General features: G+C 41.2%; 1 protein-coding gene and 2 non-coding genes across 3 annotated transcripts in view; all 3 read right to left on the reverse strand.

The window, feature by feature from the left end:
* The window catches only part of arid4a (AT rich interactive domain 4A (RBP1-like)), a 31,788-nt gene that overhangs the window by 5,018 nt on the left and 7,040 nt on the right, over positions 1-19,730 (reverse strand). The window contains exons 3-22 of the mRNA XM_023294597.3: positions 19,242-19,352; positions 16,871-16,936; positions 14,725-14,815; positions 11,930-12,009; positions 11,757-11,854; positions 10,678-10,810; positions 8,243-8,322; positions 7,939-8,015; positions 7,670-7,854; positions 7,520-7,592; positions 6,112-6,206; positions 5,708-5,805; positions 4,482-4,719; positions 3,690-3,883; positions 3,273-3,431; positions 2,868-2,949; positions 2,586-2,793; positions 2,433-2,495; positions 758-2,341; positions 579-683 (exon numbers count right to left, since the gene is read on the reverse strand). Coding sequence (XP_023150365.1) covers positions 579-683; positions 758-2,341; positions 2,433-2,495; positions 2,586-2,793; positions 2,868-2,949; positions 3,273-3,431; positions 3,690-3,883; positions 4,482-4,719; positions 5,708-5,805; positions 6,112-6,206; positions 7,520-7,592; positions 7,670-7,854; positions 7,939-8,015; positions 8,243-8,322; positions 10,678-10,810; positions 11,757-11,854; positions 11,930-12,009; positions 14,725-14,815; positions 16,871-16,936; positions 19,242-19,352 — 3,820 coding nt within the window. The remainder of the gene's footprint in view (positions 1-578; positions 684-757; positions 2,342-2,432; positions 2,496-2,585; positions 2,794-2,867; positions 2,950-3,272; positions 3,432-3,689; positions 3,884-4,481; positions 4,720-5,707; positions 5,806-6,111; positions 6,207-7,519; positions 7,593-7,669; positions 7,855-7,938; positions 8,016-8,242; positions 8,323-10,677; positions 10,811-11,756; positions 11,855-11,929; positions 12,010-14,724; positions 14,816-16,870; positions 16,937-19,241; positions 19,353-19,730) is intronic.
* LOC111585193 (small nucleolar RNA SNORD53/SNORD92) lies at positions 15,891-15,976 on the reverse strand. The gene has a single exon (XR_002747808.1). It is a non-coding gene; the product is annotated as a small nucleolar RNA SNORD53/SNORD92 (small nucleolar RNA).
* On the reverse strand, positions 18,138-18,223 carry LOC111585192 (small nucleolar RNA SNORD53/SNORD92). The gene has a single exon (XR_002747807.1). It is a non-coding gene; the product is annotated as a small nucleolar RNA SNORD53/SNORD92 (small nucleolar RNA).

Consider the following 19,730-nt stretch of genomic DNA (forward strand, 5'->3'; position numbering starts at 1 on the left):
CAAAACAATCTAAATTATTACTAAGCCAAGACCAGATCCAGAGAAAAATAAATCCTGATCATTCATTCAGACCTGCTTTCTGATGATTCTTGGTTGACTCTTGACCATCCTGACCAATCGTCTCTCAGCAGCAGGTGATTGTTTGTGTTTTCTTCCTGATGGTGGCAGTAACACAACTGGACCATGAACCTTATTCTGACAAACAGATGATTCTGGATCTGAAGCTGTTTTCAAATGGCTCCAAGTGACTTTCTGACTTATTCAAGTCAACAAGATCCTCACTGAGCTCGTCAGACTTTCCCCACTGTAGTGTTTGAGTCTAATGAGTGGATCTAATGGGTTCTATTTAAATAGAATCAGAGGAGTCAGCAGCTGTAGTCGACTGGAATCACTCAGGAGACATTAAGAGGCCATGAAACTACGAAAATGACATTAACACAATTTCTACGTCATCAAAACTGGCAATTCAGGTTTCTGTTTGTATATTTTTGACCCAGAAAGTTTTCTCAATCAGTCTGCCATGTGACCCGTCAGTGACATCATACGACCCATGTGACCTGTCAGTGACATCACCTCACCTGCTCCGTTCTTCTCCACCTTTCCAGGTGTGCTCAGTCGCTTCTGGTTGCGTTTCTGCTTCTTGGCTGATGGACTGGAGTTGCAGTCTGTCATCCTCTTATGACCTGCAGGTGGAAGGTGATGCGTTAATCACAAACGGACCAATCACGCTGCGGCGTTTGTCTCCGTGCATTCTTACCTCGATCTTTGCTGTCCTGCAGTGACAGCAGGGAGGTGGAGGACGAGGAGGCGTCGAACCCGGGGCTGGAGTCGCCCTCAGGCTCCGCCCTCGCTGCTCCTCGCTCCTCCTCACCGCCGCTCTTGGCCGAGTGGAGCTCCTCAGGGCAGGGGGCGGAGTTTGGTGTGGCGACGGGGAAGAAGGGGCGGACCTGAGGCTTGGGGAGGCGGGGGGAGGGGAGGGCAGTGTGGAGGAGGTGGGGCAGTGGGGGCGGAGCCTGCTGCTCCCGCATCATCAGGAGGAGGTGCTCCGAGGAGACGGGCTTCTCCTTCTCGTCGGGGTCGTCCAGGTCGACCTCGTGGCAGACGAGCGCCTCGGGGCCCATCGGCGGCTCCAGCTCCTCGGCAGGTGCGGGGCCCGCGGTCTCGGGGGCGGGGGGAGGTGTCCGAGCATGCACCTCAGGCTCCTTTGTGCCTCCACCCACCAGACGCTCCTCTGACGGCTCCTCTGCGGGGCGGGGCCAATCCTCCGCCTTCGTCACCGCCTCGCTCCGCCTCTCGGAGAGCACCGGCGAGGGGAAGGTTTTTGGAGATGCTCCGGCAGCCATCTTGGGTGTGGCGGCAGGGGTTTTGGGGGAAGCGGCGTCCTCCTGCTTCCTGTCTGGGCGGGGCTTCTTCTCGGTGGCTCTCTGCTCCGTCGCCTTTCGTTTGATGGCGGCGTTTCTCTCCTCGCCGTCGTCCTCCACCTCCTCCTCCTCGGTGGCCGAGTCAGTGTCGGAGTCGTCGGCGGTAGACTCGAGGGGGAGGCGCTGCGAGGGGAGGCAGTGAAGAACCACCATCGGCTCATCCTGCCGCTTCAGGACGCCACGAGGAGGCGATGACAGTGCGGCGGTCTGGGAGGGGCTGGAGGCGGGGCTACAGACGGGGATTCTGGGAGGAGTCTCAGTGCCTCCCTCCCTGAGGTTGGTCCGTCGACCCTTGACCCTGGGGGAGGACAGAGGGGGGGAGCGGTCGTCCTCCTCGGCGGCGGCCGGCAGTCTCTCAGGAGTTTTGCTGACATTGTCGGGCGGCGGCAGCGTCCTGCTAGGAGATGCCTCAGCGATCACTTCCTGTTTAGGAGACATCTTGTTTTTGTCCTGGACAGGTGTCATCTTAGCAACCAGACACATTTTGTCCTGGACAGGTGTCGTCTTGGTAACAGGAGACATTTTGTCCTGGACAGGTGTCGTCTTGGTAACCAGAGACATTTTGTTCTCCAGGGGAGGCGGCGACACGGTGGCGTCTCCTTCAGGCTCCGCCTCCTTTTCCTCCTCCTCCGGTTGGCTCAGGACTTTCTCCTGAGGGATGCTGGGAGGTGTAGCTGCAGCAGCTGGTGGTTGTGCTGTTGTTGCCATGGTTACTGCGTTGCTAGGAGAAGCTGTGACATCAGCAACCTCACTCGGCTCCTCCTCTTCCTCCTCCTCTTCTTCTTCCTCCTCCTCTGGCGCCTCCTCCTCCTCCTCCTCCACCGGGCAGGACTGGGCTTCAGCCCTCGATCGCCACGGCAACGGCTTTTTGTCAGGCGGATCTTCTGATTCGCTGTCATCTGATGAGTTCCCAGAATCCTCTGCAGGGTGAGAGAGGAGTTGATTGACTGATTGATTGATTATTAATAATAACCAATAAGTGATCAGTGAATGGATCGATGCTGTTCTCACCGTTGGACGCTCGATCTGAGTCGTACATGCCAGACGTTCTCCTGGTTCTCCTGCGAGGAGTATCTGCAGAGACACACACGACATTTAAAAACTACATTCTGTCTCAACCAATGAGCGTCCTCATCTGTTCTGAGCGTGCTCAGTGAGTCTCACTGTCTCCGTTGGCCATGCTGGACGTCGTCTCCATCCTGTTCTTTCCGTTGGACCGTCCTTCACTGCTGGGCGTCGTGGAAACGCTGCGTCCGGCAGCGCTGCTCGGTGTGGTTCTGATGGGAGGACGTCCTCGCTTCGCTCCTGTCGGCTTCGGAGGCGCTGCCGTCGGTTTGTCTTCGTCCTTGTCCGGCTCATCCTTGTCTTTGTTCTGTCGGAGAGCAGAGTGTTAGTTTGGGTGATGACATCATCAGACTGACTCCACCCCCTGACCTTCAGTCTCACCTTCACCTTCTTCTTCTGCCTCTTCTTGCTTCCTTTCTCTGCCGGCCAGATGATGCGGTCGGCCTTCACCCACTCGTCGTACCTGAGATCAGACACACCTGGTCAGCAAAGCAGCAGAACCCACTCGTTTTGTGTCTCGTTTTTGTCGTTGTGCCTTGTTTTTGTCGTTTTGCTTCTTGTTTTTGTCATTTTGTCTTGTTTTTGTCATTTTTTTGTCTTGTTTTTGTCATTTTTTTGTCTCGTTTTTGTCATTCTGTGTTTCGTTTTTGTTGTTTTGCGTCCTGTTTTTCTCGTTTTGTGACCAGTTTTTGTCATTTTGTGTCCTGTTTTTGTCGTTCTGTGTCCTGTTGTTGTCGTTTTGTGTCCTGTTTTCTCTCCAGGGTTTAATAAATTCTGAGTTCCTACCTGACGTTCCAGCCGTAGTAGTGAACCAGGTAGAACTGTTCTCCGTTGTCTACGTCCGTCTTCTTGATGTGAGCCTCGTAGATCTTCTGAGTCTTTCCTCGGCCGTACTTCACCCGAACCTTCGTCCCCGTCACCGAGTCTCCGTCCTCATCCTCACTCCTGTTAAACACACAGAACATTTCTATCAGATCGATAATAATCCAGCAACAAAACGTCAACGCCTCACAGGATGTCCACGTTTTCTTTTTTTAAAATAAAAAATAAAGTCATATTTATGTAGCGCTGCAGATGAATCATATTTTCATTTTCCGATTTACGTATTTAATTAAAAATATATATTTTTTAAAATTTATAAAAACATTTCTTATCAAAGTGATTCATGTGACATTTTTGAAGTAATGTTTTAAATGTTCCTACATTTTAAACTCCTCGTCTTCGTCGTCCTCGTCGTCCTCGTCTTCGTCTGAGCCCTTCTCGGAGTCGTCCATCCTCCTGCTGCTGCGTCTCCTCACCTCCCTCTGCTGCTCCTCCATGTTCTCTCCTCGTTTCTCCGGTCTGGACGGAGCTTCTCTCTCCAGCTTCACCCGACTCCCGACGCACCTCCTCCTCCCCTGGAGCAACGGACGGCTCAGATTAGACAGGAAGTCCCCGTGTGACATCACAGGAAGGTAAACACAACAGAAACACAAACAACGTAAACACAAACAACGTAAACACGACATAAACACAAACATGGTGGAAACATGATGTAAACACGACGTAATCAAAATGGAAACAAACACAACGGAAACACGACAAACATAGCTTAGACACAGTGTCAACACAACGTAAACACATACACAACGTAAACACAAAGTAAAAACGACGTAAACATAACGTAGACACGGCGTCAACACAATATAAACACAAACACAACATAAACAAAGTAAACACGACGTAAACAGATCAATACAATGTAAACACAGCGGAAACACAACGTAAACACGTCAACACAACGTAAACATGATGTAAACACAACGCAAACAACATAAACACAATGTAAACACATCAACACAACGTAAACACAACGCAAACAGCGTAAACATGACGTAAACACGATGTGAAACACGACGTAAACACTACGCAAACACAACGCAAACACAATGTAAACACGACGTAAACACGACGGACCCACGATGTAAAACAACGTAAACAACATCAACGCCTCACCCTCGGGGACGACTGCATCTCCTTCACTTTCTCCTCCTCGCTCTCGCTGTCCGACTCAGTCTCCTCCTTGTGTTCGTCCACAGGTTCCACCTTCACCTGCGGCGTGGTGGGCTCTTTAGGCTCCGCCCCTGCTGGCTTCTGATTGGCTGGTGGTGCAGGAGGGCGGGGGTTGTTGTGATGGATGGTTCTGAAGGTGATGGAGGCAGAGCGGCAGTACTCCTCGAAGCCGTACAGGTACCTGAAGACACAAACCAGGGAAACAAACATTTAACCCTCTGAACTCAGCGGTTTTAGGTTTTTATTTCTCATTTTTCTTCAAGATATATATATAAAATATGTGATTTATTTCTCTTTTTGCACTCTGAACTTAATGGAAGTCGATGAAAACAAGTAAAAATACAACAAAAAAGACTAAAATTTGGCACTGAAACATCTGTAAGACACAAGACAAGAAAAGATCTGCAAGATTACAGGCTATTTTTTATCAACTCAACAAAACAACTAAAATGTGGCTAGGTTACATCCTCCTGCTGCTCATCGGGTATTTTAGTGGTTTTCTGGGTGAATAATGATGACAGCTTATTTTATTTTGCATAAACTACTCCCTTGTTTTGCTCCTTTTTCATTTTTAGGCCCCAAATAAATGATTTAATTCTCTTTTTACCACGTGAAACTCAATAGAAGCTGACAGAAAAGAGGAAATAAGCAACTAAAATAAATTAAAATGCAACAAAAATGACTAAAATTTGGAGATGGGACACAGAAAAACAGTTCCGAAAAAGGTGTGCATGATTTTAGAATCCAAATAAATGATTTAATTCTCTTTTTTACCAAGTGAACTCGACAAAAACATGTAAAAATGCCACAAAAATCACTAAAATTTGCCTTGTTGACACAAACATCTGGAGATACAACACAGAAAGCCAGGACAGAAAACGATTTGAACATTTTTAAACCCTAAACATGTGATTTATTCATCTATTTACTCTCTGAACTCAAAGGAAGTTGATAAAAACAAGCAAAATCATAACAAAAATGACGATACTTTGCCTTGTTGACGCTGAAACATCTCTACGACACAGCAAAGACAAAGATCTGCTGCTCAATGAGGAATTCAGAGACCTAAATAACAGCTGTCCTCTTTAACCAATCAGCAGAGGAACCCGTTCAGCAGTTTTTCAGACATATTGACCCAACAGAACGCTCTTTATTCTCCACTCTCTTACTTTTTGTAGGCCGTCTTTACGTTGTAGGACGCGGCAGAGTTGAGAACAGGGATCCCCAGATCCATGTAGACCTGCTTCCACACGGTACCGGACTCAATCTGGAACACAGAAACCAGAACGTTGGTTAATAAAGCTCAACAGATCAGCAGGATCTGAGTATTTTCTGCTTTAATCTATCAGCTGAACGATCAAAAACGTAAGATATTCAGTTTATTATTGGTAGAGATGAAATAAAATCTGAAAATATTTACAGTGAAGAAGCTAAAATCTGAAAATTTAGACCCTTTCTGTTTAAAAAAGCTCCTCAACCTGGTGAATCTAAATATTTGGGGGCTAACTTAATAGTGGGAACTACTCCATGAATCCATGGTCAGATCAGTGGATGTTAATTAACGACGGCTCACCTTGTGGCAGCCTCCCAGCTGATAAACCAGCCGGAACAGCTTGAACAGGTTCAGATCTTTGTAGCCCAAAACTGGAGGTTTGTTGATGGGAGTCCCTGAAAAAAAAAAAAACACAAGTGAGAAAAACCCAACAACATCCAGACTAACAAACTACACAGTACAGCAGAAATAGATCTAGTGTGTCACAACGTGCAGTATGTTAAATATAGTGAGGAAAGAACAGTGGATTTTCCAGTTTATAGTCAACAAGACATCCCATAATAATCTGAAGTTACATCATGTAGTAAAAGGTTGAGCACCAACTTCAACGGTCAAAGTTTAGGGCACATTATGACAAAGTAGTTGGTCTCAGTGGTACACAAACTTAATAAGTGACTAATTTATAATACAAATCTGGCACACTGGCATTGATATTACTATTTTAAACCACGGACACATGATGCTACAGGATACATGAGTCACTATTATATGTCTCTAGCATCAAGTTTTGTCCAGAGTTCATTAAATGTCACACAAGTCATTGTCATGGTGCCCCTTTACTAGCTTAAAAAAAAAAGAAGATGGTATTTCTCCCTTATTAGTTTCTCTTCATTGTCTCCCTGTAAACTCCAGGATAGAATCTAAAATCCTGCTTGTAACTTTTTAAAACTCTTAACACTACATTTACCCTCTAATGCTACATTTACCCTCTAACTCTACATTTACCCTCTAACTCTACATTTACGCTCTAGTACTACATTTACCCTCTAGTACTACAGTTACCCTCTAGTACTACATTTAACCTCTAACGCTACATTTACCCTCTAACGCTACATTTACCCTCTATCGCTACATTTACCCTCTATCGCTACATTTACCCTCTAACACTACATTTACCCTCTAGTACTACATTTACCCTCTAGTACTACATTTACCCTCTAACACTACATTTACCCTCTAACTCTACATTTACCCTCTAACACTACATTTACCCTCTAGTACTACATTTACCCTCTAGTACTACATTTACCCTCTAACACTACATTTACCCTCTAACTCTACATTTACCCTCTAACACTACATTTACCCTCTAGTACTACATTTACCCTCTAGTACTACATTTACCCTCTAACGCTACATTTACCCTCTAACACTACATTTACCCTCTAGTACTACATTTAATCTCTAACGCTACATTTACCCTCTAACGCTACATTTATCCTCTATCGCTACATTTACCCTCTAGTACTACATTTACCCTCTAGTACTACATTTACCCTCTAACACTACATTTACCCTCTAACACTACATTTACCCTCTAACTTTGCATTTACCCTCTAGTACTACATTTACCCTCTAACACTACATTTACCCTCTAACTCTACATTTACCCTCTACTGCTACATTGTGTACTTTAGTTCCGTCTCACCTCTGTCCTCCATGAACTTGTAGAGCTGCTGCAGGAAGTGGTCTCTCTCCTCAGGGTCTAACTCCTCCTCTGGCTGGACGGACAAACAGGAGAGTTTTTAGATCAAAGCTAGAAGAACGACTTCGACTGTCGACTGAATCAAAGCCTCACCTCCTCCTTTATGTGCTTCTTCTTCTTCTTCTCCTCATCGTCGTCGTCGTCCTCCTCCTCGCTCTCCTTCTCCTCTTCGCCGTCCTCGTCTTCGCTGGAGGACGAGTCCAGGATCTGACTCATGTCCATCTTCCAGACATCTGAAACCTCCCTGCTCCTCAGGAACATCTGGGCCGCTTCCAGACCTGCAGCAGGAGGATAAACGTCGTATGAAGACGCAGAAGAAGAAAGTGGTGCCCTGGTGCATCGTGGGAGTCGTAGTTTCTCACCTCTCCTGTTGGAGAACTCAGACTTGGTGAGGCTGAGGGAGTTAACGGTGTGGACATGTCTCCTCGCCACCGTGTAGCTGGAACATCAGAGAGGAGGGAAGAGATCAGTGCGATTACATGGATATAATAATAATAATACATTTTATTTATAGGCGCCTTTCAGAACACAAGGTCACCATACAGAGGAAACAAAGTTAAAACACATTCAAATATACATTATAAAACGTAAAAATTTAAAAGAAGGAACTAAGAGTAAGAGGATATAAGAGTTCTGATCAGGTTCTTCCAATCAATGTGAACTCACAACTTTCCGTCGCCGAACGACCGGACCAGACACTGGTCCTTCTTCACCACCAGCTCATCGTTACAGCTGGGAGACACCACCTGCAGGAGAAACACACCTGAGTGAGTCATCGTCAGCCATTTCACCTGAATCTGTCTGTGGAGGAAATGTGGAACTTCTCCTTTTCATTTACATTTCTGTTTGCTTCCCTCTGACCTCGCTAGTTCTGTATTTTATCCCTGGAACCTCCTCATATAAATACATCTAGAACGCCACAATTCATCACAGTTATTTTTGGACACTCTTTGAAATAAAAATCTAAGATAACAAAACCCATAATTTGAAGTTTTCTGTGGTTATTTGCTAACAGTACAAACAATCACAGGCTGGAGTCAAACAACCAATTGTGCAGAAAGCATCAAAGACGGCTGCAAAATGGTGATTTTAGAAACGCAGAGATCTGAGATACATCATGATGATTTAGAAATCTCTTGCAGCAGAGAGGCGACTCTCAGAGTCAACGAGAAAAGCTCTCAGAGCACAGTCCTCCTCCAAGACTGCGCATTCCCCCATAATTTTAGAAATGCAGCATTTGTTTATCAGTTATTGATCAGAAATCACGGCTCCATAGAATGTGTCCATTTAATATAGATGTACCCACAAACAAAATGACCTGAGTACAGGCGTGTGTTCTGCATGTGTACGTTATGTACGGATACTGAATCATGTGACCTAAATATGTAGCGGATGGCGGGAATTGATGGGACTCAGAAACACCCCCACAATTTAATCAGTTGTTCCTGGTATCATTTCTGATAGATAAGTCCTGATAAGTCCTCAGTGGTGGATTTGTAGTAGGATCACAATCATGTGATCATCAGCAGGCAGCTGATGTAGTGTTCACTTGTTGTCATGGTTACAGTGATGCCGTGCTGCTATCTGGCAATGATATAGACATCTCACATTTGTCCAAAATGTTTAGAAATTTGTCCAGAATGTGCTCAAAAAATCCTCTGTTCCTGTTCACAATCTGTCCAAAATGAGTTAAACAACAAGGATGGCTTAGAAGGGTTCCAAAAATGACTCAAATTTGACCTCATGAAATAAGTATGTTCTCTAAATGTTGTCAACATTTGTCAAATATGACCCGAAATATGTGCAAAATGACTAAAAATGACTCAAATTTGTCCAGAACTTGCTAAAAAAATCCTCCATTACTGTTCAAAACCTGTCCAAAATGAGTTAATTGTCTCGGATGACTGAAAAGGGTTAAAAAAATCCAAAAATGGGTCCAAAATCACTTTAAAAACTATTTTAACTTTCTTTAAAATGCAGGAATTATTCACAGTTACAGTTTTATAAACACTGGTGGTCCTTCGCGGTGGATTTGTAGCAGGATCACAATCATGTGATCATGTAGTGTTCACTTGTTGTCATGGTGACAGTGAGGCCGTGCCGCGATTTGCCAATGATACAGAAATCTTTAACAATTCCCTGGATCCAGACTATAAGCTGCATCACTGCCAGAATCAGTTGGTCCTTGTGTCATTTCTGACCTTCAATGAAAATTTCATCCAAATCTGTTAGTCTGCTTTTTGAGTGATGTTGCTAACAGACAGACAGACAAACGTACGCCGATGGTCACATAACTCTGCCGCGCTCCTTGGCAGAGTAAATAATGCCAAGAAAGCTCTATTTAGTGTTTATACGAGCTGCTACTTTAGTGCACATTAGAGGAAAAACTCCAAGAAATGCTGCACTTCTGACAACAGCTGAATAATTCGACTTCACGGAGGCACATTTTAGTTTTGAGGCTACAAAAATATAGATATTAAAGTTTTGTTGTGAAAAACTTGATGCACACAGAAAAAAACAAGTTCTTGACAACTGCAGCACAAACATAAAAACAACCTGTTGAGACATCAGTTCATTGTTTGTTATATATTATTAGGCTGGAGGAAGCGTTGATGAAGCCAAATTCCCAATAAAGCTCTTCTAATTCATGTATTTTTTCTGTTACATTAAAACTATATGTTAACCTGCAGTCACATCAATCTGCTGCTCTGCGACTGTTAAACGAGTTAAAAACAGTTGAATTCAGCTGCATTTCTGTGAAATCTGGACGCTCAGAAGGAAAGTTAGCGCCGACAAACACTTCTTTGTTTCTCAGAGTTCAAAACTGCTGCACAAGTCAGAGAATAATTATCCAATAAGGAGAAAAGGAGCTGGTCTGTGCTTGTAGAATATCTAACGTAATACTAAGTTCTCTGTAGAGCAGCCTGAGGAACTGAAACAGAAGAACTAAGAGAACCGAAGACATTTCAAACCAAACGTCAAGCACTAGACGGTTCAAACATGAGCAGTTCCATCCAGAAAATGCTTCAATATGAAAGTTTTCTACATGATCTGGTCTTTTAGCTGGAAACTAGCTGGTTGTTGGTGTGTTTATTGTTTACCAGAGCCAAGAACCAGCTGCTGGACTCCTCCACGTTCTCAATGCTGCACACGGCTCCCAGCAGCTCGTCGTTCAGCCTCCTCCGGTCGTCCTCCTCGTCCTCGCTGGACGAAGACTCGTTCTCTTCGTCGGCCCTGGAGACGCACACAGGAAGTGAACAGAAAGTGAAACAGGAAGTGACGTCAGAAATCGACAGTGGAGTTTAGGAAGAAGACTCTGGTTTATAATGGTCTGTAGAGGAAGACCAGATTAGACCAGAACGGTTCCCTTCTTTATTTCTAAGTTTATGGAGTCATAATTTTACATCTATAGCCGTCCGATTAACCTCAGAAACTAATAATAATGAATAATATCACACATATAATAATGATAATAATGATGATAATAATAATAACAGCTTCTTCCTACTAGACAGCTGAGCCATTCTCAGATAGAATATTGCTCACTTCTATTAACTTTCTGCACAATACTGCACCTATACAGTGGTCATTCTGTGTGTACATGTATTCTCTTCTAGATGTGTAAACAGCTGTGTATACGTACGTACGTACATACGTACGTACGTACATACGTACATACGTACATACATACATATATATTTTTCCTCCGATAGTTATTTTATTATCTCTTCCTTATTCCTAGAGTGACAACAACAACCGAAGCCAAATTCCTTGTATGCCGTCTGCCATTAAAGCTGATTCTGAATTGGATAAAACAACAATAATACATTTATTAGTTCATTTTTAGTTATTCATTCACTATTCCTGCATGAATAAGCATTGAAGCTCACTTATTACTGTTACTCGGGTTTATTCCTATTATAAATTCTTAGATGCCAGATTCATAGCTTTTCAAAAACCATTATTAAAAATTATACAGAATTAAACCTAATTCACAATCTAAACGGGTCACAATGCTTTAAATGTTGTTAATTTAATCTACTATTCTGAGTTTTCTCAGGGTTTTTATGCAGTTTAAGTTATTATGTTGTTGTGTTTTATAAATAATGTTGACCACACAGGACGATGTAAAGGCGGTTTTTCAAAAATAAACGCTATAATTTCAAGAAGTGAGACTCACACAGCCTGAGACGAACGCCGTCCTCCTCGGTTCATCTTCTTTCCGATGACCGGAGTCCCAAAATGCTCCGGGTTGGTGAGCGGCAGCTGATCCAGCGTCTAGTGTTGAAGCAGCATTAAGTTAGTTTGTTTAAATCTTTACACTTTAAAAGCACCGATTAACGACAGACTCACCTCGCTCTCTGCAAAGTGTCTCTCTCCCTTCAGACACAGAGACGTCCGGCGAAGAGTTTTCTCATCTCCATCGTCAAACACTGAAACGATCAGAAACATTTATTCACTTTAAACCTCCTGAACGACCCAGAGTCTCAGTTTTATCTGCCAGGATGCAAACTTACAGCAGTAAAGACCGAATATTTCATCATTCTGGAAAGATTTCACACCTTGATGAGGCAGGTGAGAACAAGAGAGACTTTAAGAGAGGATCTGTCTGAGGTGTTTTTGTATTTTAGTGGCCAGAAATGCTTAATTTCTGCAGCGGATTTTCACAAAACTGTAAAGTTTTCTCTCTTATCTTGCATCAATTTTTGATGCCACAGCAGAGCAAATCTTTAATTAATTCACAGATTCTATTTCCAGGACTTAAAGTAGTAGTTTGTAAAATTTATTGGTGTTTAGCAGTGAGGCTACAGCGGTCACTAAAAACACAACTGGCCCTCTCTAGAACCATTATTCTGAATTTCTTCATCATGACAGAAGCAAATTAATTCATGTTCTGTACAGGAAATGAGTCTCTACAGCTGTTTTTGACAACAATCTCTATATTTTCCTGTTAATTCTGATTATTTGATATAGAAAAATATGTCTATTATAGTAAAGAAATGACACCACAATTCACAAAATTGGTTAAAAATTAGATTCTTCTTCTCAGTTTTTAACATTTTGGTGCTTCTAATTTGTTCTCAATGCAGGAAAAACTCTGGAGTTTAGTTTGTCCACTCTGAACCACTGTAGAAACATGGCAGACTATGAAAAGACTAGAAATAAAGGCTGATTTTAAGGTGACAAAACCATAATTGTCACTTTTACACAGTAATTAACACATATTTAATGTGGATTTTTGAAAACAAAAAGTAAACACGTTTAGTTTCTGAGATTTTTAGCTTTCTAACCTGCTCAAAAATACACTAACTTGTCTCTATGGGCAAATAATGGGTATTGAAATGCAGCTAGAAGGGTCTTTTTTACTTTAAATATTAGTATTTTACTCAAATGAGCTTTCATCTTTCTGATTTAAACCATAACTGAGGAAACTGACACTCAAGGGCTCATTCACAGCAAAAAAAAAAAGGAGACACAAAAATCTTCATTTACTGATCTTCAGCAGCTAAAGCTCAACCTAAAAATATAAAAATATCATCTGAAAAGTTCTTTATTCTGCCATCGTCGCTGGATATTTTAGCATTCTGGAGGTTTTCAGTTAGAATTTAAACAAAGATGTTGTTTTTAATTAATTTTTGCAACATTTAATAATCAAAATAGCATCTCTAGTTCTGATTATTATCATTTTAATTCAATTTTTTTTTTTTCTGCTGAGAGATTCCCCTCTGATACCAGCAGCTTCTGGCAGCGGATTGGTCACACAGCCAAGAGAAGTTGTGACATCATCAGTTCGTTAAGCGAAACCTTTTCTCAGCATCATCACTCCTCTCCGACAGCCAATCAGAGCAGCCGGAAGTCACTGAAAACACCTGGTGAGTCTCATTAGAGCGTCTCTGCAGCATTTATCAGACGTTAGAAACACATCAGGGATCATTTAGAATTATTATTAATTAATTAAGTCGCTGCTGTTTGCTTCCATCACAGACTCCGGGTGGATATTTACTAGAACTTTTTCCCCCAAAACAGTTAAAATATGAGGTTAAAGTACGATTTAAATCACTTAAACAGTATTTAAAGTCTAAACTTCTATTTTATAACATCATCCTGGGCAGTTTAACTTCATTTAAGAACTTTAAAAGGACAATTTACACATGTTGAAATGAAAGAAATTAAAGATATCTTGAACTAGAATTATAAAAAGTCAGATTTAGAATGTAAATATCAGAGTTTAGCTGTACAATTTGTCACATGAATTGTTGATATCCTTAATTATCAACACATTAATGGTGAAAAAGACACCATTTATCTGTTAAGAATGATTATGTTGAGATCAGAAATGTTCTTTTTGACTAATTTAACTATAAATGTATGCAGTAAAGAGATTAAAATTTAATTTAAAATTGAACTCCCGTCTGTAAATGGCCAGAATTTCATTTTTTCTGACTACATTTCCTGAGACTTTCAAGTTCTATCCATCACTTAATAATGCCCGATGCTTTAAACACTACAATACCAATGATCCTCGGCAGCTGTTACCATGGAGACAGTGAAAACAACAATTAAACTAGCCTCATAATCAGCAGAATTAAAACTTTAATGCTTTTAAGTGTTTATAGTTTTATCTTCAGCTCAGTGATCACAACTTTTTACCAAGAATGCACCCTGGGAGTCGTAGTTTCTACCAGAATGCACCCTGGGCGTCGCAGTTTCTACCAGAATGCACCCTGGGAGTCGCAGTTTCTACCAGAACGCACCCTGGGCGTCGCAGTTTCTACCAGAAAGCACCCTGGGAGTCGCAGTTTCTACCAGAATGCACCCTGGGCGTCGCAGTTTCTACCAGAATGCACCCTGGGAGTCATAGTCAACTTTACGTCCACAAACTTCCACTTCTAAATTACAGAAGCAGATATTTCCTGATGCCCTCGGTAATAAATCAGAATAAGTCGCTGTGTGAGGATCTAATTTCTAAAGCTGTTTTTTCCCTCTTTCCTCAGATTGTTTTTATTCTCTGGGACTGAATCAGCAGATTGACCTCACAAGTTTCCCAGAAAGACGTCTGTGGACGTCAATCAAAGTGAAATCATGAGGTTTGACATGTGACTCGTTAGAGGAAGGACCCGGCGGTTATCCAATCAGGGATCACTGACCCACAGTGTAGAGGCTGGCGTCGGTCAGTTTACTGATGACGGCTTCACTGCATAAACCCTCGTTGGTCTTCACCTCCACCGTGGAACCCACCTGAGAAGGAAAAACACACCATCAGCAGCAGAACAACAACTTCTTCAATGTTTACAGCAACAAATCTGACAGAAGTTCCCCCAAAACCTCCTCAGAACATCTGGTTCTTCATCTCCAGTAACTTTAATGATCAGAGTTCTATCTTCATCCTGTGAATATTTCCAGAGTTCCAGGTCCTTGAAGTCCATAGAGGTGGGTCCAGATTTATCACTTTTTAATGGACTTTTTCCATCATTTCTGATCCTCAGAACTTCATCAGTCCAGCAAATAGAACCATGACATTTAGGAGGAAAAACACATCTGAGTTCTGGAAAAAACATCATGATGCTGCCACCACCGTGCTTCACAGTGGAGATGGTGTGTTTGTTATGATATTTTGTGTCTAGTCTTAAGGACAAAAAGCTCCATTTTAGTCTTAGTCTTCTAATCTTCTCATTTTTTTCTGATAATTCAACAGAGAAAACTTTAACAAGGTCATTCTGGGTAAACTTTAAGGCTCATATCAGCATGTTGGTAGGTGGTTGGTCAGAACTATGAAGGGCAATGAAAGAAGAAACCAGGATCATCTACAGACACAATTCACTAACTGGCAAAACAGTTTTCTAACAGAATAAAAGTGAGTTAAACATGTCAAAAATGACCAAAAAATATCCAGAATGAGATTTAAAAAATAATCCAAAATGACCTACAAGAGTCCAAAATCGCACAACAATGTCCTAAATGACTTGAACAAATGTCAACAATTTGTCCAAAATGACTAAACTATGCTTACGGCTCTGAAGACTATGTTGTGGCATTTTCCCCATTATGCACCAAAATAATTGTGACCCCTGGATGGATTTAAACTGATCTGGTGTCAGTCTTTCCCAGAACTCAGATGTGTTTTTCCTTCTAAATGTCATGGTTCTATCTGCTGGACTGATGAAGTTCTGAGGCTCAGAAATGATGGAAAACGTCCATTAAAAAGTGATAAATCTGGACCCACCTCTATGGACTCCAAGGACCTGGAACTCTGGAAATATTCACAGGATGAAGGTAGAACTTTTGCTAAAAGCGCCTGTAAACTGGCAGCGGATTGGTCAGACAGCCAAGAGAAGTTGTGACATCACGTGACATCATCAGCTCGTTAAGCGAAACCTTTTCTCAGCATCATCACTCCTCCCCGACAGCCAATCAGAGCAGCTGGATGTTAAAGGTCATTTAGAGTTTCTGTAGCGTTTCCAACTATAATACATCCCATAATACTGAACATAAATAAACAGAAACCAGATTCAGTGTTCAGACTGTAACACCTAGATGGATTTAAACTGATCTGGAGTCAGTTTTAACAGAACTCAGACGTGTTACTCCTCCTAAATGTCATGGTTCTATCTGCTGGACTGATGAAGTTCTGAGGATCAGAAATGATGGAAAATAAACAATTACAATATTGCTCCAATTTTTTCCAAAATGGCTCAAAAAATGTTCAAAATGACACCAAAGTTCCAAAAAACTACATTAAATTTATCCAAAATTACTCAAAAAGTGTCCAAAATGACACAAAAATCGTTCAGAATTCCTCTGTTAATTATGCATCAAAAAAAATGTCTAGAATGACTTAAAACAGTTCACATTTATTTAAAAATGTTCCAAATAACGCAAAAGTGTTCCAAAATTACAAAGAAAATGATCGAAAACTATCCAACAATGGTTTAAAATTACCCCAAAATTGTCCAAAACATTCAATAAATTTCCTCAAAAACACACAGGAATGATGCAAAATGGCTCACATTTGTCAAAAATAAATCAAAATATGAGTAAATAAAGACTGAGCTGATTCTGAGAAGGTCTGGGAGGAACTTCTGTCAGATTTGGTTGCTTTTTTATGGAATAAACCAGCTTTATAAAACAATAACAGACTCTAACAACCAACTTTTGGCCCTCAGGATGTTAATTCAGCCGTAATTAACAGATAAAATTAACATTAGTTTCAGTCTAAACACCTGGTTCTGTTTAAAAACATCAAATTTCTTGATCAGAAAAGCTTCCATCATGTTTTTTTTATTATAATCTCACCCTCAGAGGTCCTTTGACTTGGTCGTCCTGAACCACCTGGGACGTACTTTCACCTTTCAGAGTCACCTGGAGACACAAAACAGGAACACAGTCAGAATCAGGATGAAACAGTTAAACGTGTTTTTATTTCCATCCCGGAGCTGAAATCTGAAGGCTGAGGACCAACAGCAGCTGTGGTTTCTGCTGCGAAACAAACTATAAAAAGCAGCGAGTTTTTATTTATCATCAGTCTGATCAATAACAGTCCGTTAAACACTCACAGCTCCAGGAAATGACAACTTCATCTTTACATTTTGCTGCTAAAACCTGCAAATATTCTGCATATTTACTTTAAAAATGAAGCTTTAGAATATTTTGCTGGACAGTTTGGTCAACTAGTTGTAATTCGAAGGCAATAATGTTTAAAAATACACATCAGATGTTCATTAAATCAACACAAAATGAAGTTTTAACACCAGATTCATATCATAATGGTTCCACAGAAGCTAGAGATTAATCAGTTTCTCATTTTCTGATGCTCAGAGATGAAGGAAAAACTCTCATGGAAAGAAATATGCCTGACGATGTCAAAAAGTGGTCCTGAAAGTGAAAATTCTCTCCGTTTTACTGCTTATTTTTGTTGGTATTTCAACAACGTGCCCCTAAAATTCAAAATGTTTCCTCTGAGTTTAGTTGTCTGCTTTTACTCCAGGAGTAAACTAAAGATTTTAACAGTTATGGGGATATTTTACTGCAAAGTTTAGCTAAAACAGCAGCAAAACAAAGAAAATCTCATTTGGAAAATAGGTTCAGGACACTAGAAAATAATAAAATGAATCTATTTAAATATAAACTCTTATTTAAAATAAACGCCTGCACACAGTTTTTGGAAGTTACACATAAATTTAAGCAACTTCTCATGTCTGACAAACAAAAAAGCAACTTTTTTACCTCATAAATGCTAAAATAAAAGTGTATTTTGTAGTTAATATCTGTAGACTAAAGAGCAGCTGTTCATGTTTAACTGACTCCAGGACACAGGGGTTGAATTATTGAGGTTGTTATGAAATATCTGGAGCAGATTTCAGAATAAAACTACAAAATAAATCAGCTCCAGTTCAGTGTAGAAGCTTCCTAAAGGCAGCTGCTGTAGTTCAGACGTGTTCCTAATAAAACGGTTGCTGAGATGAAGCAGATTAAAACCAGAACCAGTTATAAAGTTCTACCTTCAGCTTAAACTCTCAGCTGCTGTTTGTCCAATAACCAGAGGCTGTAAGCTGGCAGCGGATTGGTCAGACAGCCAAGAGAAGTTGTGACATCACGTGACATCATCAGCTCGTTAAGCGAAACCTTTTCTCAGCATCATCACTCCTCCCCAACAGCCAATCAGAGCAGCTGGATGTTAAAGGTCATTTAGAGTTTCTGTAGCGTTTCACTGCTGTTCACACTACGACACATCCCATAATACTGATGAGAGAAGCTTATTAAAGAGAAAATGAACAGAAAACAGATCCAGTGTTCAGACTGTGACTCCTGGATAGATGGAAAACTGATCTGGTGTCAGTTTTTACCACAACTCAGATGTGTTTTTGACTCAAAAACTGACTAAAATTACTTAAAATTCATCCAAAATATCTTGAAAGTCATCCCAAATGACCAAACCTGTCAAAAAACTTCAAGATAATGACTCAAAACTTGTCCAAAACCAATTTAAAATGTGTCAAAATATCTTGAAATTTCTCCAAAATAACTCAAAACTTGACCTAAACTGTCCAAACTTTGTCCAAAATGTCTTGAAACTCATCCCAAATGACCAGATTTGTCCAAAAACTTCCAGATAATGATTCAAAACTTGTCTAAAAACTATTTAAAGTGTGTAAAAATATCTTGACGCTCCTCCAAAATCACTTGTTTCAAAATTACAGAAAATTTGTCCAAAGTAACTCAAACCCTGTCCCAAACTATTCAAAACTTGTCCAAAACTATCTGAAAGGTATCAAAATATCATCTAGATGGTAAAAAGAGAACTCAATCATATAATCAGGACCTAAAATCATGCAGATCTCATTTCATCTTGTTTCTTGCCCTGTTTTTCACAGATGTCGTTCTATCAACAAGCCAAATTTTAGTCATTTTTGTTGCATTTTTACTTGTTAATAATTGACTTCCATTGAGCTCAGAGTCAAATAAGAAAAAAAATCACATATTTATGAGCCTAAAATCATGCAGACCTTTTCCTGTCCTGTGTCTTTCAGTGTTAACAAGTCAAATCTGAGTCATTGTTGTTGCATTTTTACTTGTCTTGATTGACTTCAGCGTGTTAAGAGAGTTAAAACAGTTGTCTGGACGCTGCAGATCCTCCAGATGTGTGCAGATGTTGGCTCTGACTCACCTTCACCTTCACCATCCGTTTAACCGTCTTGATCTTGGCCTCACAGAAAGCTCCTCTGTACTTGGCGCTGACATCCGTCCCCACAGTCAGGTAGGCAGGCTCGTCTGCTGCCTGGAGTAAACAACAACAACAACAACAACAAATCAGGACACACAACAACAACAACACACTCTCCCAGCATGCACTGCAGCTGCTCTCAAGTCTGGTTCCATCCAGACTCTTGGAGCTTCTGAGACGTTTTACTGTCGTTTAATCAGAGCAGAGGAACGGAAAAATACTGGAAATAAAATCCACAACTCTATAGCAGGGGTGTCCAACATGAGGCCCGTGGGCCAAAAGCGGACCTCCAGAGGGTCCAATCCGGCCCTCAAAGTGTAAAAATTCCAGAGAAGACATTAACTGCAGATTGTAAATTAGTAAAACTATAAATTTAAAATCATTTCTAGACCATGACAAGTTGTTTGGATCAGAAAGTAAAATACTAGACTG

The sequence above is a fragment of the Amphiprion ocellaris genome, chromosome 20 (assembly GCF_022539595.1).
Source record: "Amphiprion ocellaris isolate individual 3 ecotype Okinawa chromosome 20, ASM2253959v1, whole genome shotgun sequence".
NCBI lineage: Eukaryota > Metazoa > Chordata > Actinopteri > Pomacentridae > Amphiprion > Amphiprion ocellaris.